Source organism: Melozone crissalis, unplaced genomic scaffold (genome assembly GCF_028551555.1).
Source record: "Melozone crissalis strain CALT ecotype California unplaced genomic scaffold, PUWL_Pcris_2 ptg000012l_1, whole genome shotgun sequence".
NCBI lineage: Eukaryota > Metazoa > Chordata > Aves > Passeriformes > Passerellidae > Melozone > Melozone crissalis.
This window is the reverse complement of record NW_026535790.1, coordinates 9,532,739-9,557,767: the sequence shown is the minus strand read 5'-3', so window position 1 is coordinate 9,557,767 and position 25,029 is coordinate 9,532,739. Positions and strand designations below refer to the sequence as shown.

The following is a 25,029-nucleotide window of genomic DNA, read 5'->3' as shown; positions in this document are numbered from 1 at the left end:
CACTCTAGCAATAAGCAAAACTCCTGTGTTTAAATTCCCTCATTAGCCTTTAATTGCCAGTCATCACCCAAAGTCTAAAGCAATCTCACTTGACTCCTCAACTGACTTCAGAGTTCAGTCTCTCGAGAGGACACAGTAAAATATCCCCAACCAGCAGAAAGCAAACATCTAACAATATCTAACACAGGCTAAACACTAATTCTGTAACCCCACTTAGAAAGCAATACAACACCCTGACTCTCATTGCTCAGCTAACTTCTTGGTTTCATAAAGATAAACATTTTCCTTCTTCTGTGTCAGTCCCAAACTAGAGGTCTTCAATATTTGCATTCCAAGCAAAAAACAATTAGATGGAATTTAATTTTGCTGCAGTTGAAACATCTTGCAAGTGTAAAGATATTTACACAATGCAAGGCTTTAAACTAAACAAACCTTTCCTTACTCATACACAAAATGAGCAGACATGTTTCTTCTGGTCCTTAAAATAATATACATTCATCTCTGAGAACAAATCTGATTGTCTCAGAACATTTGCCTCAACGGATATTCTCAGGCTGTTCTCTCTTCCTTTCCCCCTACATGTTCCCTTTTTCAAAACTCGATTAGAGGAACATTTTCCAGTTTTCAGACAAGATGTATAAACAATGCTCCAACCACTTCTGGCTATTAAAAATTCCATAGAAGTTTTCGTAGGAGGACATCCTTCTGAATAGATTCACTTCACAGTGCAGAAACAAACTGTGTCTACACGAAATTCCACCAGTAAAACCAGCTGGATTTGGCTGCTCCCTTCACTGCCTTACTGTGGGAATCTGCTGTTTAGTCACTGCTGAGCATGTTCCAGCATAGGAGCAATGGCACTGCCATTAAGGGGGGAAATAATCCTGTACACAATATCCTTTCACACACAAAAAAATCACCAGTTGGTGGTATGAGGAATCTAGGACAGAATCCATGGCTGGCAGAGTTATTTTGAGTTTTCAATCACAAGGGACTCTGTGGCCAGAAATCACATTAGTGGCCAAACCCAGAAGAGAACCTCCAACGCACATCCATCATTCTCATTGTTCAGCTGCTGGAAATCACACCATTACAAGATGTTCCTGAAAATATTTTTTTTTTTCTTTAGGATAAGTGCATATTTTGCAGGAAAGTTACAATAAAGATATTATCATTTTGTGCTTCTAATAATAGAGGGGAAACCCTGAAAATATGAATATTATTACCACATAAAAATACATTTTCAGGATTTGAGAGGAAATAGTTTCCCTCTGACCTGCTACACCTTCAAGATTTTTTCCTTTTATTTCTGCTGCAAAGCAGGTTTATTATATCAGTGGTACATATTTGTGTAGGTTTCTGTAAAACAGACAAAAGCATAAAAATTGGAAATACGAAATACATTTTTTGTTCTATATAGAAAAGGTCCAGCAGGGTGACAGTACCATCAAGCGTGAAATCATCTCTTGTAAAAAACAAACAGTATTTCTTATAGTCCATAAGAATTACTTCCAACAAGGCAAGACTCTGTTTTTGTTCTGGCCAGAAATAGCCTTATATAATTTTTTAATATGTTAGTCTCTCTAGTCAAGCAGAAAGCAGGCAGCTGCAAAATTGTGCAAAATCAAGGTCCAGTTAACACTGATTTGGAGGGAGGGAAAATTTAACCTGCCTCCCAAAAACCATCTTAGTTCAGATATCACGGCTGACGTGCCCTGCCATGGTACCTGCAGCTGTTTCTGTCGATGGAGTACAAAAGGCAGAGGAGGCAGCAGCCAGAGCAGATGCGTTTTACACACTGTGAGCAGGGAACAGAGCACCAACAGCTGTGCAGGGGAACGGCACTGGAGAGGCTTCCAGAGCTCTGCATGAGCTGCTAATCCTGCCCTGGAGCCATGGGCTGCCCTTGTTAGCAGCACCAAAGCACACAGAGGAGCCCACAGCAACTTCCCATCCTCACCTTCCTGCACAGATGTACCCACTGAGACAGACACAGATACCCTCCACAGAAACTGCACAGCCACCTCCCTTGCTTTTCAGCTCCTAATTAGCCCTCTGACACAGACACTGGCCATTAGAAAGCAGGGTGTGTTTAAGTAATGAGTATTTTTTTACTGTCCATGCTCTTTATTTTCAAGAGCAGGCAGTATTGAAGGTCATGATTATATTATACTGACCTCCTTTAATTCAATTGTGTGTATTATTTCAACGTTTTTATGTATTTCCATTAGGAAACCAAATGTTTTACAGCAATTAAATGAAAGAACCACTTTCAATCACATAAAGGAGCATCACTTGGGAAGAAAGAAGAAAAAACACACAGGGACAAGGTGTGAGCAAGATTTCACAGGTAGTGAGTTGGCTCCTCTGTGTTCCTGCACTGCTTTGCCATTCATTGCCTGGACCCTGTTGTTTCTGAGTTGTTCCTTTCCCCAATTTAGGAGGACAAATAGTTTCACCAAGGGACCACAGAATTGCCCCAGACAACAAAACAGGCACAGCAGAAACTCCTGGCAGCACAAAGGTACAGGGGACAGCAACCCCCTTGAGGTCAGCCAGCCCCAAAACCAGCTTAGCTCAGCCCCAAAACCCCACCCTTACAGGCTGTATTCTCTAAATACTAAAAGTAGTTCAACCTGATATTAATAATAGATAAGCATGGATTTCCTTTCAGAAGCATTTTTCTTTTGAAGTCACTCCACTCCTGCTTCAAGATCAGAAGATGTTTCTAGGCCAACTTTTCTTTCTAAAATATGTAAATACAAATTACTGAATATGAAAAGAAAGTTGAGTTTAACTTAACATTTTAAGTCTCTTACCCAAATACATTAATACTTGCATTAATAATATAAAGTGTTAAAATATGCATATCCATGCATATTTAAGAAGTGTAGAAAAATTTTATGCCAGCTAATGTGGAAATTAAAAAAGGAGATGTTGGCCACACTGTAGTGGTGTGTGTTTCAGAGAGGGCTATGAACAGATTAGCACAGATACAGGAAATACTATCCAACATAACATGTGCCTCCACCAGCATCAGTTACCAATTACTATTCAGGAATCCTGGTGAATCACCATTCTGATTTCAGTGTTACAGCTACACACTGTCTCATTATCACATCTAAACACCACAGTCCCCTTCCAACATGGAAAACAGTAACACTGAAGTAATGTGGGACAAATGCAATGCTGCGCTGTGCCAAGCACTGTAAGTAAAATTGCACAGTCCTGTATTGTCCTGCTGCCTTAGGGACAGTGGGGCATCTATACTGCCTTAAAATTCTCTTACTCTGCTTTCAACTTTTTAACAAAATTATTGCATCTGATTTCTTTTCTGCACAGCAAATAATGAGGAAGGCTGATCAGAATCAGCCTTGTTTAGTATTACCACCATTATAAATACAGATACCAATCCTCTAAAACGAAGTGGCCTCAAGCTTTTTCTTTACACTGCATCAAACCAACAAAATACTGTCAAACAGAAACAATTTTTCCCCCTCTTCATTATGTATGCTGCAAGGCAGGATCTCAGATAAATAATTTCGGGAAAACTCAGTAATCATTTTCTCTCTGTGGAGCATTTGTATGTGCAAAACTGGAGAAACAAATGGGGAACTTAGGTAGTGCCACAGCTGAAATCAAACAAATTTTCTCTGATGTTTGCATTTGAAAGCCTTTGCTTATAGTACATTTTATTTATAGTATGCATTAACACAAATTTAGTCTTTACAGAGTAGAAGTCTGCAAATTCTGAATTTCTTTAGTACACTTTCATGGCAAGATTCAGGTCACAAAAAAATTTAGCACCCCCTGAGGAAAAGGATGATGCAGCAATAACACGTGGGGAGATCATGGATAGCAGCTGATAGCACATTATGTATCCACTGGCAATGCAGAACAACAGCCACTTTTCAAGTGGGAGTCTTGGGAAGGAAATCAGGGCTCCCCCTCAACACTATATAAGAGGTGAAAGAACAGATCACCATGCCAACTATGCACAGCACAGCTATGTGTCACATTAGAGATATCATGTCTTTAGCTGAAACCCCTCATTCACTACAGAGCAAAGAAAGGGCAGAAAAAGAGCAGTGGATTTTGCTTGCCTGCAGCAAAAAGAGAAAATTCCGAATTTAAAATGTGTAGATGCAATAGCTTTCCACAAGTAAGACCTTTTAAGCCACACAACAGAAGCAGGATGTGCCTTTTAACTTGGGGCATTTATGGTTTTGCCCAATACAACTGCAGTGTATTACTAGACAGAATTATACAAAGAACTGGGTGGAAAGGGACTGGATGGTCCCATGACTAATTTCTATGACAGCACAGCTCACTTCTGACTGAGCCAAGCATACAGACAACACAGAGAGGAATTTAAAAATATTTTATCTTTAAGCAACTCTTCATATGACCAGCACAGGAGAGAGACCTGCTCAGACTGCAGATGGAAAATGGGAGGAACAAGTGGGAGCCCATTCAGACTGGGAAGATGGACAGACTGAAGTACTGCAGCACTGCTCAGGATTTGGTTCTGTGGTCACTTCAGCGTGTTTGGGATGACTCCCAGCAGCTCTGTAGTGTGAGACAAAGCTTAAATTATTGACAGGAAAAGAGCAAATACTCCTCTGTCAAATTCTTTTCCTTGTCAGTCAGGAGAGGACTCTTTCTCCCAGCATCCCAAGGAGTATGTGTGGATGAAAAGGAGAGCAGGGAGCCTTCATATCCCGCTGGTACATGACTCCCAGTAGTCCCTGTGAACAACAGGACTAACCAGATATGTCCTGTCGCCAACCTAGACTTCTTTCAGCTCCAGGATCCAAGCAACTCAGACCAAGAATGGGGCAATTCCTCCTGAAAGCAGAGGTCATTTCATCACATTCTTCGTGAGAAAGAGGCAAACAAAAACACTGATTGCTTTGGCTTTTGAAATGGCACGAGAAGGAAAAAAGACTAAGACTGTAACGTGTTTCAGCTTTACCCTCACAGAAGGGCTGTGTTTCCCCTTCTGAGGAAGAGGAAGTGGCTGGCTGGCAGGTACCTACATTTTTTCCTAGGATAGATCTTGGAAAACAGACTTGCAAAGCAAACACACCAGAGTAGCAATAGACATTCCTGTCAGATCCATTTCGAGGAGCAGCCTGGAAAATTGACAGGAATGTCGCTGAGCAGCTGCAGGGGGGTCCTGGAACCCAGAGCCCGTGGTCAGCTGCCAGCAATACCCCCAAATCCTGCTCAATATTCAGGCACAGCTCATCAAACCTACGGTGTTCCCAGCAAAACAGCTGGGCTCAGACAGGCTTTCTGTCACAAATTTCCAGTAACATCTACCCTTGGCAATGAGGGATCTGCTCACAGCACTGCACTCATTAGTGAGGAGCATTAGCCGTTACTTAGGATTGCCGGCTGTTTCTAAAGCACACAATCCAATTTTCAGAAAAAGCAAGGCAAAGTTGATTTTTCCCCTTCCCCCATCCCTGCCTGACACAGTTCTGGAGTTAGATTTCAGAACAGTATTTATTGCAGAAGCTTTCTATTTATTCATTTTCCAAGACCGGTTGCACACTGAAGGAGGTGGAGCTGGATTTGAAAGCAATCTTCCTTCCCTGAGGAATGTCTCCAAAGGCAGCCATGGAGAGCCACACAGGACTGCTCATCTATCAAGTAACTGCTTGAGCAGCACTCATATTCACCCAAAACAAGACAGATTCCAGGATGCACAACTCTGTGCACAATGTGGTGTCTGATGTTGTGTAAGCCTCTGAAATTCCTGCAGTCTCCTCCAAAAAAAGTAACCGTGGTACCTGCTATGGAAACCACTGAGCTGCAGTACTGGGAGAGAAATGCACTACAGCTAATACAGTACCTTGCTGCTTGGCTATCTTAGGCTTGAAATGCTCCAGTTTCATATTATTACATCAACAGGCCCATTGGTCACATTGCCTGAAGTCTGAGAGGCCACAGAGAAAGTCAGGAATTTACTCATGGATTTGTCAGTGAAGGAATAGCAAAGCTTCGTTTAAGACTGTGAAACATTTTCAAATTCCTCAGAAAAGAGTAAACACAGCTTTTGTGAATTGTTGGCTGCCATCACACCATGAAACAATTAGCTTGACAGGTCACTAATTCAGATATAAAAGAGCTTTTTATCTGGCCCACTGATAACAAGTCTGTTGGATAGATCCACTTACCGTAAGGTCAAACCCCTGGTCTCTCATCCTCTGCTTGGCAAAAGCCCATCAGCAGTCACACCAAATCTGCCTCACCATGCTTCCAAAATAGAGCACACTCAACATCTGCTGAAATTCTTCTAAGTACAGACATAAGTTCTATGTTACAAAAAGAAAGGTTTTTCATACTCCAGGCAGACCTCCTGGCATTCTGATCAAAAACTCATTTGAATAAATACATTCTTCCTATTTAAACTTCCCCCAACTGTTTCAACTAAATCTGCTGAAATATTACATTGCCCTTTCTAAGCTGTTTTCTCTGCCCCTTACTGGCAAAATCACTGCATTCCTTCCAGAGATCAGTGAAAAATAATCTGAACACATAATCTTTTGTACTTTATTTTCAAGTAACTTAGTCATTTTTTCTCAGCTAAGTATCTAACAAGAAAAAAAAATCACATCCATACAACTTCAAAGATCTAAGCAATTTAGTTTTATTATTCTCAGTGTCTCTGAGTCTCAGCATTTTCCCTGAAAACATAAGCAACTAACTGGGATTTAACCCTCAATCTTGTTTTTAAGTCCACCAGTTCCCACTGCCCCTATTAATAAACATTTTTTCTAAGATTTCCACTTCATCCCGTCATGCTCAAACACTAAGTATTTTTGTTGACTAGGAAACAATTAAGTAGGACTACATGTTTTAGTTCTGTAACCCCTCAACATGACACAAAAGGTAACAATAAAAGATATCACTTCCTAAATGGGTAAAACCAAGAGCAAATCCTGATTTTTCACCTGCACATACCAGTTCCATTGACAGTGTGGTCAGAAGTAGCCTCTGCTAAACACCTTTCCAAAGAGGCAGCGCCTTCAGAGCAGGGCTCTACCTGGCACAAGCTTTCATTATACAAAGACAAACTTTGTGTAAGACTGAAAAAATCTGACTCACATTAACATACTTGCAATTATCCTAAATTTGCCTTAGGGCAGCCAGAAATACCAAGCTGTAACTTCTGTTCAGCAGTCTGCAGCACCAGTGTTTGCAGCTCCACCACAGCTGACATAGTGAACAGTGGGAAAACTTCTAGTGCAGTTCAGAAATTCTTCTGTGTATCACAGACATGGACAGCAGCAGTGAGTACAAACCACCTGGAGAACACCATCCACAGGTAAACTCTTTATTGTTTTAATGATTTCCTGAACACTGAAAGAAGTGGTTGGTAATAAAAGAAGTGGCACTATTAAGCCTAGGTTTTGTCTCCAATAATTCTGACATACATCTGCACAGGCAGCAGTCTACAGTCCACTTGAAAAATGTACAAAAACTACTTCTAAAAGATTCTTCAATCATAGCACGTATTCTATATTTTTAAATATCTTAATAAAGTGGATCTTGAAGCATTTGTTGAAGCATTTGAAGCTCAAGCAGAACACCTAAGTGCCATACTTAACTGACCCTGCAGATGTTTAACCAGGATCTCCAAATGTCCAAAAGCTGCTTCTGAAAAATTACATTGTGGTCCTTTAAAGAAAAAAGGTCAACAAAAATAACTTACAACAGTTTTTAATCAAGCTCTTAAATTCCATTAGATCTGACTGCAAGTATTTTGTTAGGTAGTTCACAACTGATATGACAACTGGCACCATCTAATTTTTCTTTTTTTTAATTCTTCCACATTCTTTGTACCTCAAAGCAATGTCTTGACATACACTGAAGAACCTCAAAGCATAATTAATTATGAACTAACTATGAAGGTCCGGCCATCCTGTGTTATCCTAGCTAAGAACTTATGAAAATAAAACCTTACCATAAATTTTCCATTTTACATGCCAAACTGGTCACTAACAAAATCTAGAAATACTTTACAGTGATTTAATGATGATGTACATGCTTCCACTAAACCCTGCAGCATGCAACTTTGCACAGTACACATAATATGCTCATACTAAATAGATGACATATTTTCCATTAGAAACAGCAGCAATGGAAAATGACAACTTATACAGACCCACAGAACATAATCACAACATTGTTCACCAATGCCTGTTAACTCTACCCCAGAAAGTCTCCAGAGGAAGCTAGATATAGTACCAGAAGCTGATGAACTTCCAGCTGTAAGGGGGTGAGAGAGAAAGGAAGCAGACTGATTAGTTGAATAGATTTATTGTATGCACATATTCTATGCTAAAACCCTGTATCTACTTCAACATACACTTTTTGGAGTCATTGGACTGTTCACAATTCAAATACAGGAAAATGCTATCAGACTAACATGTGTTTGTTCAGCAGGAAACCCTTTATTCAAAATGTAAAACGAGGTAGTGAAAAGCCAAAACTTGGCTAGAATTGTTGTACTATTATTTCTCCAATGTGAGAAGGACCTTTTGATGTTCTCCCATCACATTAGAAAATCAGATCTCCTAAGTCCATATGAGCTCCAGAGAAAAGCACAATACAGTAGGAGTTGCAGTGCAGTGTTCTCTCCCTCTCCAAGATGCAAGACATTTTCATACTACTTCCTTCAACTTAGCTGGCAGATTTTACTCTCAAGCCACAAATATTTTCTTGATTTTCCTTATAGTGTGTCTTGAATACAGCCAAAATATCCTAAAGCAAATCTGTAAGCCAAGTTTCTCATTCTAGTTGCTGTATTTTAATGGTCTTCGACACTGGCAGAGTCTACATAAAACCAATTTTGCAAAATGCACTGGAAGTTGACCTGCACTTCAAGAAAACAATTAACTGAGAGATTCCTTTAGGCTCTTCACAATTCACATAAAGAACATAGCCTTTAAAAATTGGGAGAAAAGAACTCTGACTACCATTCTTACTAAACAAGAATTAATGTAATAACCATGTAATACTGGTTATTTAATCCCTGCAAATGTCCAAAAAAAAAGGGTAAAGCAAATTATTTGCATGGTATTAATTTAAATTATTGTATGCAAAAGAGGGACATCACAGATGTTTTTGCACAGCAGTTGGTTTGTGTTAGAAGTGTTCTGCCTTCTAAGCACAGAGTTTGTCCACATTTCACTTCCATTCTGAAGCCAGAGATCAGCTCCTACTTGCTCAGGAAGGAAAATAAGTTGTTGTTGCTGTTGTGTTCTAGCACTGAGAGGCAAAATGCCAGGCTATCCCAGAGCCAACAGACCCACTACAAATATTCATCCATTCTTTTTTCTTTTTCCTCAAAAAATTAATTTCAACAGCCAATTGAGGCACATGGAAAGAAACGCAGAATCCAGGTTATGTTTGAGACAGTAATTACGTTTTAAAATTCATGTCACTGTCAGTATTGATGGATATAATTTACAGTATTTGAAGTATCTTCCAGTCAATCAGAACTTATAATTTGTATACTATTGTTATTAAACTTCTTAAATTAGAGAAGTGTAATTACAAACTGATTGAGTAATGACAGTCAAAATTAAAGGCTTGGAGTAACAGTAAAAGAACTCTGAAATTCAGGCAGCTATTTGAGGGACTTCCTCAGCAAGTTAAGTTCAGAATGAAGATTTGGAAAGGAAGTAGATACCTAAAACACAGAGTTGGAAGCACCAAATATACCAAAGGCAAACCAAATTCTATAGAAATATATTAGGCTTCTCCCCTTCTTACATCCTTAGGATCTGTAAAACAAAAACTAGCAAAACACAGCATAAGTGAAATTAATAAAACCAAACCTGTTGATCTACTCGATGCTGTAGCATTATATACTGCACCAATACTGTAAAGAGAGTAAAGAAACTAAAAACCTTGTACTGTGGATGAGAAAACAGCATCTTCCATTAAATAATCTGAAAGAACAGGCACCTTCCCATTCCAACCAATTCACTTCATTTCTGTTTAAAAAATTAACCAAAAACTCTTAAATGACTTCAAGTCTAGAGCAAAATCTGAAGGCGTTTAAGTATTTCAGGATGGGATTTATGGCAGAGCTCTGAAATGGATACTCCTAGTTCCTGTTGCTTTTACTGGAATACTTTTATGGAGAGTCACTTTTTTCCCACCCTACCCTTTTCCTTTACTGAATTTCCACACAATAACTTAGATCTGACCATCACCGGACATCTGAACAACAATAAAAAAGTTACATCTGGGTCCTGTATTAGTCCCAGCTGCACTGGATCTTTGGCTGCCTTCAGAAAACAAGACAGCCAATAGGAAAACGGTAGGAGAACTTCTTTTAGCAGCTTACCTTCAAATAAACTGGTTTTTTGTATGCTGTTACAGCAAACTATTTTACTACTCAATGTGAAAGGTGTTATTCTTCCTATTTTTTACCTCACTTCTAAAAAAAAAAAAAAAATTAAATTAAAAGAAATTAAAACTTCCTTCTTCAAAAACTTTTACTACGAAATGCCAGAAAATAATCATCTCCATATGCTCTTTCAAGTCTAACATACCACAACGGATTGATCTGCCAAGTCCACCCACCCACAGGCTCTATAAACTTGAGAGTATTATTTGTATTTAATTTGGATTACCAATTTCACCCAGCCTTTCCCCTTCATAACATGTTACTTTTCTAAGCTTACTTACTCAGGTAGAAGATACAAAAGGAAAATAAATAAGTTTTTAGACAAATAGAAACAATACCATAATGCATACTCTCTTTACTGTGAGTATCAGTGAATTCACAGTGGAAAGATTTGAACCAGTATTTTTTTTTATGTTTGCTCTTATAAAATATCACCTAATCTTTTAAAACATTCATGTGATACTATGTCATTTATTGGTACAAGACCAAGACTAAAAACACTGCAGTCTTTCCAGCTTACATTGCACAAAATGAGAGTGAAGAAAGTTACATGTATTCTTCAAAAAAAAAAATCACTGGGAGTGGGGAAGTTTCCGCTCAGATATTTAAAAAAAGAAAGTTACTATATTTAATGCACAAAAATCCACTTCCTATAGCCAAAAAAATAATCAAATCCATATGCTCCATTCATCTATGCTTGCTAAAACATGTACAGCAAACTGAAATGTCAGCTGCCTGGAAAGGCTGATCACACACAATACACAGAACACAGGCTTCAGACTCAGCCTGAGATTCCCACAATTCTGAGATTACAGAATTAATCAGCAACATCTACACAAAGAATAAACTACTCCCATACACCTGAACTTTTTAATCTCTCCCTTCTATGACTGCAAATGTTTTCCTAGACACAAGAGCCGATTCCCTAAACTTTGACTAGCCTTGGCTACCAGTATCAACTTTCACTTACAAAATGGTTCATCTGCAAACTGCAAATCAGGATGACAGCAGCACCACTGATAAGAGATGGTGGGAACACGAGCACAGATACTCTCTCTGTCCCAAGATGAATGTTGGATGCTGCTTTAAAATGCTGCTACTACATGATATGATAATTTTAATGACTGAAAGGGTATAGTAGGTCAAAACAGAATAGCAAAAGAGGAAGTAAAATAAAAAGTCTATAAAGTAACACAGTTGCTTTTGAGTCTGTGAGCATATACTTCCATAATAAGGACTACTCATTTATGCATTTACATGACAGATACCAAATGCAAAGTGAGTTTTCCCCAATTAGTATATACCAGGTTTACAAAATATAAGATTATAGGAAGGATTATTTCAACCCGATAAAGGCTCTTGAAGGCAAACAAAAAGTGCTTGTTTTGGGTGGGTTACAAGCAGAACCCTTTCAGTTAAAAGAAAAAACATTTTAAAATGGAACCAAAAATATGAAAAACGTAAAGGGGGAACCACAAAGCACTGTGAGACTTCATACAGTGAAGCCCAGAGATCTGTTCACAGATGTGCTACAATGGCCCACCAGCAGGCAGGGTTTGCACACAGGAGCACTGCACACACACATGAGAGGGCCCAGCTCCTCCTGCTCTCTCCAGAAACACTGAGAATGGTCCTGGGCAGGACCCAGCCCAGTACTGTACACATGAGGAGTTCGTGGTCACAGAATGAATGTACAGAACTTGCAAAGTTCCTCCCCAGGAATGGAGGAGCCACCATCTCCTCTTACAGCCACTGTGGTTTAACCTCAGCTTCCTGGGAAAACAACTTTCCTCCACATCCCCTGCCTGGGCAGCTACAATAGCGGAACAAAAATATGCAGCAGCTTTACAAATTCAGAAATTTCATTTGCAAGTGGTCAAAGCCGTACTCAGAGTACAGGGCCTGGTGGGAAAATTCCTCTGGTGCAACAGAATGACTGGGCAGGAAGTTCATTAGGACAAATTTACTTGAGTAAGAAGGACAAAAAAGAAAAAAACTTACTTGGAATCCGACTGCTGAATATAAGAAACGCTGCCTCAAGCAACCATAATTCCTTATTTTTTAGTAACTAATGTAACTACAAATACCCCTTTTGAGAATTCCCCCTCCCTTGTAAGTGAGGCAATGGGATTTGTTTATGTCAGAATTTGACTCTACAGACAACACTGATTGAGCTAAACAAGGACCTTATTAAGGAACATGATATCTACAGCACATGAAAGCAAAAATGTAACAGCAAATAGACTCTTGAATACTTGGAATTCAACAAGAAAACAGTATCAATGGTATTTTGCAATATGAATCAGATATTAAAACAAAAAAAAAATAAAATCTGCATTCCAGAAGTTACACTAATGAGGCAGTTGTATAAAAACCTTAGAGGTGACTCATTAAGAGATTACATCTCACAGTTCTTCTTAGAGAAAACAGTGTGAGGCAGCTCCCTTACTTGCATATGCTAATTTTTTCAGCCTTTTTTTGTGCATGCATGTGTGCGAGAACAAGAGTGAGCACAAGAGACATTGGCCACATTTGTTTTCCTACCCATCAGCTCCTTCTGCCAAAGTACACCTTGCACAGAACTCAATTTCCATCTCATTTGCCTAAGCAGAAGATGTTCCTACAAGCTGTGTGAGAACTAGCAGCTGGATAGAAGAGCCACCAAAACTAATTCCCACAGTAACTGTCAGCTTCTTCCATACCCTGAGATCAGCAGACTCACAGTTCATCATTTTCACACAGTATTTTTGTTTCCTTAAGACATTCAACATATTTCATTTAAAAAATCAACACTGGTTTCTCCTTTTTTATTAAGAACTTACATTAAAAAATCCAACCAACCCCTTGGGCATGACAGCAAAAGCTAGATCTGAATTCAGATTCAACTTTCACAAATGGACCAATCTTAGATTCTTGTTGAAGAATTTTCTTATGGAATTCAGAAGAATTGTTAGTAAAATCAACAAAATATATCCTCACTGGGACAATTTCCATTATGCTGCTAAATAACAGAATCTGCTTCAGTTCTTCCTTACACCTGGGATAAGACAACTTTTTTATAATAAACACCTGAAAATGAGGCTAATCACACTAAGAATGCCAAGCTGTTGAAAAATTAAATCAAAACACCTTCAAATCCTAGATGAGATTATGATTTAAATTTATTTCCCAAGGTTCCAGCATGCAACATTTCCTGTTAACTCCATGGGATCCCACTGAATTTGTCAAACACATTTTTTTCCCTAGGAAATACAAGATAACATTAGTGTTTGCCTTTCAACATGTCAACTTTGACTGGAAAACCTACCCACTTATACCTATGTAAAAGCACGTATCAGAAATTGAATGAAATTGTGGAGCAGCTATGTATCACTTTATTTTCCTTAAATAAACCTTTGTATTAGCAAATAATGTGCTTAAAGAACCTCAGAAAGTAATGAAATAAATGTGACACAGATGTTCACAAAAAAAAAAAGGAAGAGAGAGAGAACAAGAATGTTTTTACTTCATAGCAACCAAATAGGTCAAGCCATTTCCTTCTTCAGGCAAATCTCAGAGGACCACAGAACACATGGTTTTCTACCAGATTTTGTACGTCTATCCCACTAAGAGGAAACACTGCTGTCCAAAAAAATTTGCAATACTAAGTTTTCCCATGAAGTTGTTGAAATTAAAAGAAGGAAGTCATATGCAATTAAAACCCATTTGCTAGATGTTAAAATTATACAAATGGCATAAATAAATAGACCCTTACTAGCTCATTTATACGCCTTTCCTGTACAATATGTTGCTCTAAAAGAACACACAGTGAAGAAGTCAGAAATGCCAACAGCACATCTGGTCACACAACTTCTCTTTTGCTTTTATAAAACAAAGTAAAACACCATGTGTTCTTCACTTCCCTGGGATTCCTGCCTCACAGTTCTATACACTGACAGGTTTTCCTAACAATCCAGCTGCTAGGGATTTATTTTTATCCTCTGTGAATGAAGCACATGGTCATTAGGTCCAAGCTCCTCACTAAAATTAGTGCAATTCTTTCGTACATGCTTAAGTACTTGTGAACTGCAGGGAGACAAAGTGAACAAGAAATCATTAAATATCACATTACTTTAAAAAGAAGGAAACTGCCACAAAATGCTAACCTGTGTGCTGGCTGGTCCCATGTAGAAGTCTACAGAAAATGTGATCCCATAACCAGATTAAATCTATTTGTGCATTCAAACGAGAAAATTAACATTGCATAGGAGAACATATCTTGTTTTGTAATTATGTCAATGTTCTTCCATTGCCCTTTCACTGCCATTTTTACCACATCTTCTCTACAGACTATTTTTTACGAAGCAATAAATGACAACATCTCACTATTTACTTGTCAATAACCACTGGGGATGCCAGCATGTGTCCAAAGACATCAAAAAGAGGAAGTGAGTGGAAACAACAGTAAGAGCTGTTTCAGACTTATTAAGCTTAAGATGACAATTACGCAATGTTAAGATGTCAAACAAGCCAACATTTTAGCTGGGACAGATGGTACTGGATCCAGAGCACAGAGTATGTGCTGTGAGTCACCAGTTTAAATACTATAGTTCCACTCTTATTTGCAAATTTGGTTATCCAGAAACAAGATGTAGAGAGGAAGAGTGTTAAAACAAGCACAGGGTCCTGCAAATCTTCACCAAAAAAGTTGGAAGTAGAAAGATTACCTTCCAAATGAAAAAGCAAGTAAGATAGCAGGAGGAGGAGATAACCTCTTCAAAGAAGTGGAGAAAAAAAAAACAAACCAAGATTTCAAAAAGAAAAATATAGTAAACAGTACTAGAGGCAGCTGGCAGTACAAAGAGGAGGAAGAGAATGTACTGAGTACAAGGGGTCAGGACAAGTGTGCAAAGGACCTAGGATAAACCCCTAGGAGATAGTCTGAATTCAGAGTGACTGCAAACAGCTCATTCAATGACTTCCAACAAGGAAAAGAGATGAGTGATAGTTCAAATGTTGGCCTTGGAGTCAAAGATGGGGTGTATAAAGAATCAGAATAAACCATTTTTTGCATTGGGAGGGAAAAGAATGGGGCAAAAGATTGCAGCAGGTAGGATGGAGCTACAGTTTAAATGAAATGTTTTAAAGCTTTTCAAACCTTTATTGGACTAGGAAAAGAGACTTATAGGACAAAAAGATGGCAAGCAGAATCACAGAATGGTTTGGGTTGAAAGGGACCTCAAAGCCCTTTTCATTCTACTCCCATGCCATGGCCAGGGACACCTTCCAAGATCCCAGGTTACTCCAAACCCTGCCCAACCTGGCCTTGGACACTGCCAGGGATGGGACAGCCTCAGCTTCTCTAGGAAATCTGTGCCAGTGTCTCAACACACTCATAATGAAGAATCTCTTCTTAAAATTTAATCTAAATCCACCTTCTTTCAGTTTAAAGCCATCACCCCTTGTCCTATCACCACACACCCTTGTACAAGGAAGAAAATGCAGGAAAGCATTTTTTTTTTCATTTTCCCTTGAAAAAGCATTCAAAATCCTAAAAATAAAGAAGGGGAAGCAATAAATATGATGGGATTGAAAAAATTGATGTGAACTGCAGGATATATCCTGAAAATCACTGTGCTGTCTCACCTTCTGCATCCCTTCAATTGGTGAAAGCTCTTGGAACTGCAGTGATATTAAAAGATTGCAAGATCCATTTGGTAACAGTGCCCATGGGGAGCCCACTTTCATGTGGCTGTTACTGTGATTCCCAGCCCTTGTTCTGCAAAACACACTCAGTTCCTCCTGTAAATCCTCCAGCTTTCCTTCCCAGCTGCAGCAGCACAGACAGATGCTGCTACAGGCACACTGCTCCCCTAAATCCATGGCATGCTTACATTGCTGAGCATGTCACCAAATACTGTTATATAACAATGCATCAAGTTTGGCAACCAACCACCTCTGGGAACTCTATCAGCAAAAATTTCACATTTTCTTCCAAGTCACAGCTAAAAATATCAAACATCAGGCTAAGAAAAATTTAACAAGTTACAGCAATTAACAAGCACATTTTCTGATACCACCAAAAATAACTAATACATACAGCATAATTGAAAATACTTTATTATGACATCTTTTACTGCAGTGATAACAGATTAAATGGTTTTGGGCTAAAAATTAAGATCCTACTGAGCTGACAGGTAATCTTAAGAAATATGAGATTAGTTCAGCATGAAGAAATATCTATTTAGCAAACAAGAGACTTAGCATGCAGCTCTGCTGGCTGGCAAAAGAACACAAAAAACTGAATTATATAAAGAGACTATCTCTGTATCTGCTCTTTTTCACTCCCTAGAACAAAGCTGAGTGGTCAATTCAATACTCAGGTGCATTTTTATATCCTTAGGATTTCCCCAAAGTGCTATCTAAAAGGACAAGCCTTCCTCTGAAGGACTTTTGGGACAACTCTTATTTAAAACTACTGGTACAAGTTATCCACTTTGATTGAGTAGGGAGTGGAACATACTTAACGTTCTTCTGCACTAAAACACATTTGTTTATAATGAAAGAAACTCATAAGAAAACATGCAGAATTAGTCTTAAATGCAAAGCAAATGTCTATAACCCTGAGGAGGCCTCATGGCTTGTGGTACCTTTAAGGTTTACCTATGAAAGGGATTACAATGTGGAAAGAAGAGATGAGGCTGCACATAAGAACATATATTTTTAATCAATTGTAAAAGTTTTTTCTAAGAAAAATCTGGGTCATTTGTTACATTTAACAGCTTTTGCCTATAAGTAGGTAACTGTTTTGCCTTGCAGAAGAACAGAAGTCATCCAATAAGTCTGGTTTGGCAGCAAACCCACTCTGCCGAGTCCTCTGTGCGACGATCTGGTCTCTTGGTGCCTCTCCTAATGAAGGACTGTCTGCATTCTGTGCTCATCACAGACCCAACGTGCTACCTGGCACCACTGCTGGCAAGCACAGCCAGCAGCTAACAGAGCTTGGCAACCCAACTGCTCTATCCCAGAAGAGCTTCCACATTCAGAAACAAAGCACAGAGTTTGGGGAACAGTAGGGAAACCTCAATGCCATAATTAGTGCTATAATTTGGTCTATTTGTCAAGTAGAAGCAGGACTTCAACCTTCTGGCATGTGTGTTTAGGGCTCTTTGTAGAGACAGTGTAAAACAAACACACAGAAGCTGGTAAATACCCAACCTTGCAGTCTTTTTCCAGGGGAATGGCACAGAATTGAACTGGGGGCACTGAAGAGCTGCTGGATGACTAGAGTCAAATTCAGAAAACAAACAGGAGCTCTATGCTGTGCCTGCAGCACTGACTGTTTATCCATTTTGACCTTTCCCAGAGGATCACTCGCTCACTGTGTGACCACACCAAGAGCACCATTGAACGCGAGGGTCCGGCACCGGCACCGCCACCACCTGACTGGGAGCCTGTGAGAAAAGCCACTCAGAGCACACAAAATGCAGTTTTAAACCAAGTGGGGAGAGGGAGGAGGAGAACTTTCCTTCACTAAGCAAACCACAGAGATATTTTAATCAGGACACAAAAGCAAGTTGAGCCAAACACCAACTGACTCGGATCATATCGCATCAATAATCCATGCACAGAGGCTCTGCTGAAATCAATGGGAGGCTTGTGTGGAAGTGGATTGTATAACATAAATGCACGGCCCTGTTCAGGGCTCCACATTACAAAAGAAAAGGAGGTACTGAGAACAATCCCCTTAATTAGCATTTCTCTTCCATCGAGTGCTTCTAAAATAATAAATTCTGACTTTACACAGCTCTGTTTTCATTCACAGTTTTTATCAGAGGTGGTAGAACAACTGACCCCATTTGACAAATAAGAGAACTGAAGCATAGGATGCAAATCAAACTGATGAGCAGCGCAGCAGGCAGAGCTGAACTGGGAATAGCAGCTTACCTTCTGAATCACACTTTAATGTCCTAGATATTTATATGCTTATCTAGTTCAAGTCTCTAATTAGGGTGACTCTGCACAGCCTTTAAATAATTTTGCATACTTCCTAAAGTACCTGTGCAGAGTGATAAGCTTAGCTGTAAAGAGTTTCCCATTCAATAATGTCAATTTTATGAGGATTTAGAATATCCTGCAGAAGTTCAAAACACTGGGCTGCCCTGGTCAGGCTCCAAAGGGAGTCTCATTGCTCAGGTATCACAAGTCTCATTACTCAACAGCAATAAAGAGTTTTAAAACAGGCTGTCAAATCCACACGCCTCCTGTCATTAAAGAAAAAAAAAGGGGAAAAAACCCCAAACAAAATAACTTGCCAATTCATTAGCTAGAAGCGACCTAACTCACCCTGGTGTTCCAAACTGACAGCAATCCCTAAGAAAAAGCGAAATTGGGTCTCTATTCAAGAAGTCAGAGTAAAATGTCACATACACTAATTGCAAAACAAAATTCCAATCAACTTGGCGGTGATTGTTTTACAACAATACACTATACTGTAGTTTGCTCCCAAAAAACAACAGGTTTATTAAAGTGATATTAGCTTCACTTGCATGCTAGAGGTACAAATCAGGCTTCACATATAGAATCGGCATTTATCTAAATGCAGACTGTGTCATCCCCAGGTCCTGAGTATTTGCCCTCCTATGCAAATCTAACTTTGAAATGCTTAACATCTTATGGGAGATTAATTCAGCAATATGTCCACTTTCTGGTTTACGATTTGCACTATATTACACAGGCTTAGTGCAAATAACAAGCATGTTCATTTCCCTTAACTACAGATGCAAGTCCATAATACTGTGAAAATAACATATTTTGAGTTAAATGAGCTTTCTGCTCTTTACAATTACAGTCTTCAACTGTTTTGAATAATAATTTTTCGGGACTGCTCGCTTTGTCTTTTGCTTTCCTTTTTCAGATTTTTTTTTTAAGAGTTAAGTCTATCACTGTCAAAAAAAGCAGAAATGCCTACTGAGAAATCACCACATTTCCAACCCACTGCTTGAAGAATTGTTTTTCTGATTCATCACAGCATTATTTTTTCAAGTTGTCAAAACAAACACCACACCCTCTTGATTTCCGAGTTCTGGGTAATTATATCTAGAATTAGCAAGTAGCACACAACTATTAATCATACAATGCTTAGCCCTTACTTTACCTATTTAGAGATCAGCCAATGCATTCAAAGGCCGCCTGTTTAGCATCTGGTTTGAGATAAACCCTCATCGCACCACCACGGCACAGACGGGCACAGACACACTGAATACAGGGCAGGCCATGCACAGGCGATCCCTCTGCCCCAGGGCAGGATCAGCCCCTGCTCAGCCACCATTATCGCTGATGATACACAAGAACTGGTTATTTCAGGCAGCAGCTTTACACACGCACTCACAAAACACATTATAAATTAAAGGAGGGAAGCGTGTGGCACGTCTGCAGTGCCTTAAACTGGGGCAGCGCTCAAGCCGGTCGCCGAAAGATAAAAAAATACAAATAAAAGCTTCCCCAACACGCGAGTCCGGATTTTCTAAAAGTAGTATCTAGCAAGGTTAACGCCGCTGCCTTTGGAAACAGTTCACCTTGTTTAAACTGGCTGAACCACCCCGTGATTATCACCGAGCCTCCATTAAGATGACACACACAAACAGAGCCCTCGCAGAGCTCAATTACTCTTTTCTCCACTCCTACACCACCAGACGCAGACTTTTTCATATTTCGCCCCTTCCCCTCTCTCAGCGGAGGAGCAGCTGCAGCAGCGAGCACGGGGCTGTCACGGCGGCGGGGCCGGGACCCGCCTGCCCTGCCCTGCCCTGCCGCGCCCCCGCCAGACCCTGCCCGGCCGCGGGACACAGAGCCCCCATTGTGGCCCGACCCCCGCCCGCCCGCCCGCCCGGGCACTGCTCGGTAGCGCCGACACAGCGGCTCGGCTCGGCTCGGGGGCGCCGGGCGGGACGGGGCAGCACCGGCGGCAGGGGCCGCGGCCGCAGCAGCTCCCAGAGGCTCCTGCCGTCCTGCCGCCCGCAGCGCCGGCTGAGGGGCCGCGCTCCCCCGGCACGAGCCCCGCACTCACCGCCGCCACCTCCGCCGCCCTCTTCGTCCATGTTGGGACCGCGGGCAGGGCGCTCCGCGGCGGCCGCGGCTCAGAGAGGCCCGGGGCTCGTTCCACTCGCTCGGCGCCTCGCAGCCGCTCCAGCCCCTTCTCTTTCTCCTTCTTCTCCTCTTCTTCCTTCTCCGCTGCTACTACCGCCGCCGCTCTGTACTGCTGCGCTCCGCAGCCCGGTCCCTCCCCGCCCAACCCAACCTCAGCCCCGGCAGCCACCACCGCCTCGGCCCAGCCGCCCGCCCCTCTCATGTGACCCGCCGAGGGGAGGCGGCCCCGCCCGGCCCCTCCGCCGCCACCCCCGCGCCGCAGGGTCGCGGCCAGCGCCGCGCTGCTCATCCCCCTCAGCGCCCCGGCCGACGTGTGCTGCGGAGCGGGGTCTCCCGGCTGCCCTTTGCGGTGTTCCCTCACCGGCAGGTCCCGCACGGCGCGGCCCCGCAGCGCCCAGGCCCCTCAAGCGACTTGCCCGGGGACTGTCGGGGGTCGCCCGGGCGGTTGGGAACGAGAGGAGCCTGGGCCGGGTCACTGGGCTCGTGCCGGCCGAGGTCGTGTTTTGGGGTCTGCAAGAGCCAGAAAATGTCTGCAGAGCCCCTGACTCTTTTGTGGAGGTCTAAAGACTCTTTGGGAATTCTAAAGGGGAGCGGGAGGAGACTGGAAGGTGAGGGCTGAGTGGCCTGAAGCCCTGCAGTGAAGGGGGACGAGGTGGGTTGAAGTCTCTGGAAAAGAGCCCGAGACATCTGATGTTTCTGCATGCTTTCTGCTGGTTTCTTGCTCCTTGTTCTTGTATCCGGTGCTGGGTGCTCCCCTTGCCACAGAGGTCATGGAGAGCCTGGTGTAGGAATGGGACTGTGCCCCTTGGGCAGTGCAGGGGTTTGTGTTGGTGAGCATTGTCTGTGTGGGTAACAGAAAGGACTCTCCTGCTTACTGCCCTAGGAGCCAGAGCATCTGTGGCATTTCTTTAGTCTTCAGTAAAGATCTTCAGTGAGTTACCAACCATGGGAGTCAGGATATGAGCAGCCTCCAAAGTCTGTAAAGGTAAGCTGAAGTGTACTGGCACACATCACCCTTCCTTCCTTCCTTCCTTCCTTCCTTGGCACTGCCCCTTATTATTTTTTAAAAACCGTTCGTGTCAAAATTTTATTCAGAAAGGAAGCTGTGGGAGGAAAAGGTCAGCCAACAGGAAAATATCGGGTTTTTCATTTTCCTTTTGTAGGCTGGCATGGGACAGAGCACCGTCTAGGAAGCTGTGTCAGGAGCACTCACCTCTTGACACGGCTGCTAATAGCTGGTTATTACAGCCCATTTTGCTGAGAGCTGAGGTCTGCCTCTGACAGCTGCTCTGGTGATAAAGTGTTTTACCTCATCTAAAAATCATAAACCTTTAAAATACTCCTCATTGTCATTCGTATTTGAAATTAAATATTGTTACAAGTTTAGTAAGTTCGTTATAAAAAAGGATATGATTACATAAAACAGAAGCATCACCTTGGTAAGAGATTTATTTTGAAATTATGTCTATAAAGTGCCATTAAAAGATGGTTTAAAATAAGTCAGTGCAGATGAACTGACAGTGGGCTCTGAATATTTTTGTACACTGAGCAAACTGTTCATTTAAATTAGTGGGGAATCTGGTTCATGAGAAAAATTCTAATTTTATAATCAATCACAGATTGTTTGCTGTCATTTAATTTATGCTGTTTTACACCTTTATATAAGGTAGACATTTTTATGCCTTGCCTTCCTTCCTTCCTTCCTTCCTTCCTTCCTTCCAGCCCTGATTTAGTAGGATGACTTATTAATCATACATAGTACAAAAGAGTACTGAAATTATAGTGTTCTCTCCAAGGCCTTTGTGTGTCTTTGAAAGGATGGCAGATATTCCTTAAAACATTTTCATTCATGCTGTGTGTATCATAAATACACTTACTTTTGCATGGGCCTGATCCTACAAGTGTTCTAAACATAAAACTTAAATCTGTGTGCAAGGTGCTTTAGTGGACAAAGCTGTTCAATCTGTAGCTGAGAGGTGCCACAGAAACTTTTAAGATCAAACCTTTCACCCTGTTGCCTCATTTTCCTGTGTATAAAGTAAAGCTCATGTCTGCCTGTAAACCTAACTAGGTCAGGAGTAGATTTTTTTGAAAATGTGTAAAATCAAGTAAAGAATTACAGTCACAGTTCCAAGTTGTAGCTATAGCAGTTCTACCATAGCAGAACTCCTCCCTGGTTTTTGGCAATCCAACAGTAACACCACTATCATTAAATATGGGGTAGTTCCTTACCAACAAAGGTGCCAGGAGCAATACAGGTTACAATCTCAGCAAATTCCAATACAAACTCCAATAAATTGTTTCCTGCTCATGGGAATAATTTTTTTTCATATCTACTTTGTTTTCTGGAGTTTTGATCATTCTTTTGTTTTGAAGTACATATCAATTTTAATTCTTTTCTTCATATTATTGAGACTTTAAATCAACAGTTTTCTCAGGATTGCTTGAGTTTTTTTTCCTTCTTGCAGCATCTTCAATAGTCTTAGGTCTGTTTTTACCACCAGTATGTTTTGCCAGTTTCATATCCACAAGTCTAACCTTCAGTGTTGGAAGAACTTTGTAGTCTGTCATTCATATAAATAATAGTCTAATAGAAAGTCTTTAGTGGAAAATTGGGCTTTCTCCAAAACCTGCTGTTGGCAAGGTTGATTCCTCAATGATAAATGTGGTTACTTGCTGATTTTTTAGGTAATATACTTTGTCTTTTTTTTTTCCTGTCCCTCTTTGGATAGTTCAGCAACTGTTCTGATTCAGTTTCCACTAAGAAGTAATTTGTCATGTCATTTTTCATTTTAAGAGTTGAGGAGCACATCTGTTATGGCATTTGTCCCTATACAGAGAGTCAGTGAAGACAACTGAAACCCTTACATCACATTTTTGTGGTCTATAAAGCTCATTAAATATGAAGCCATTCCTGTGGGTTTCAGTTAGAGCCAGATTCCAAGAGCAGTGAATGAAAATAAAAATTTTACGATTATAGATTTCATAAAGTTTTTATTCCTAATCAAAAGCATGAGCTATGAGGATGTTCATAGTAGCATTGTAGTCAAGTGTAAAAAATCAAATTTTGAATTTTCTTAATGCAGAAAGAAGTAAAGTAACTGTTGGGCCATCAGAGTGGATGTCAGTGTCAGCCACAGGGAGATGGAATAATGCTCCTCACTGTTGGAAGGAAGACTCACCTCCATGCAGGTATTCCTGTTTCTTGTGCAGGTAAGATGTCGCTCATTTGCAAATCTGGCTGAGTGTGATTTCTGTTAGATCTGGTGAGATGGATAGTTACCCTGAAGGAAAACAGTTCATCTTAGAGACATGAACATCTGCACTGTCTCAACAATACATTCTTAGAGAATATAGATCTATACCAAAAATATAGATACATCTTAAACAGTGCAGGTGTTGTGCAGTGTTTTATAATCCAGAATTGATTGGTTGATTTTGCAGCTTGCTCACGTAGATGTCTCCCATTTTTAGGAAAATGGTGCAAGCATTTCATTCCCTAAAACAACATCTTGTTGATAGAATCACTGTCATTGATACCCAGCCATTGTATTAAATAATACTTTTGTTTGAAATCTAGACAATCAAACAGTTTTTATTTTTTAAGAAACATTGCTTAATAGTTTCTATGCAGGAAAGTCTTAGACCATCAGCTTGTCCTTTTTTTCCCCTATTTTTTTGTCTTTTTTTTTAAATTTATCAGTACTTGAATAATCTGTTATTCTTAAACCCCTCAGGCAAACTCTTTGACTTCCTCTGCCTGGCAGATGGGTTTTAGCCATGTATTGTTTCTTAAAATGTTTATGTTGTCACACTGATCATATTTTTCTCAGCTGGAAAAACATTTTTGTAGAAAATCCTGTTTGCTGGTTGTCTCAAAAGTTTTAAAAGTGCTTGTACCTTTCATTTAGGCCAAAAAAATTTTACATGCAGGTATTTTATATTGCTTTGGGGAACATCAAAGCTAAAGCTTAGCAAGTCAAACATCTTTTATGAATGGTGCTTTTTTGTATGGATAGGAAGCTAGTTCCATTAAAATAGTCAAAACCCCCAAGAATAAAGATTTGTCTCTTCTAAAAATTTGGCAGAGGTTTCTCTCAGATTAACTTTGAAATCATATCCTGAATTTTATTTGCAGTTCAATTCCTATTCTTGACACATTTGAGGGTTTGTGGGTTTTTTAAGATTTCTAAATGAGCTTTATCTACTCCTAGCATCAAATATTACTGGTTTTGGAAGGCAGTGGTTGTTTCCATTGTGTAACACTGATAGGGCCCCTTATGAGTCATTGAGGAAAAAACACCAGAATGAACCAGTGAGGAAAACAAAATGCATCAAAAATTGCAAAGGTCCATCACTTCTGTAATTCTTCTGATCTGAAATACGCTTTGCATGAGAACTTGTTCTACCTGTATTAATTATGCACAGTACTAGACACAAGCAGGATGCTTTCTAGCATGAAAGCTGGG

At 40.4% G+C, this 25,029-nt stretch overlaps 1 protein-coding gene across 1 annotated transcript in view; it reads right to left on the bottom strand.

Annotated features, from left to right (window-relative positions):
* CYTH3 (cytohesin 3) overlaps window positions 1–20,679 on the bottom strand; it is a 46,910-nt gene extending 26,231 nt beyond the window's left edge. Inside the window, exon 1 of the mRNA XM_054270757.1 lies at window positions 20,481–20,679. Coding sequence (XP_054126732.1) covers window positions 20,481–20,511 — 31 coding nt within the window. The 5' untranslated portion in view covers window positions 20,512–20,679. The remainder of the gene's footprint in view (window positions 1–20,480) is intronic.
* Window positions 20,680–25,029: the final 4,350 nt, after the last annotated feature.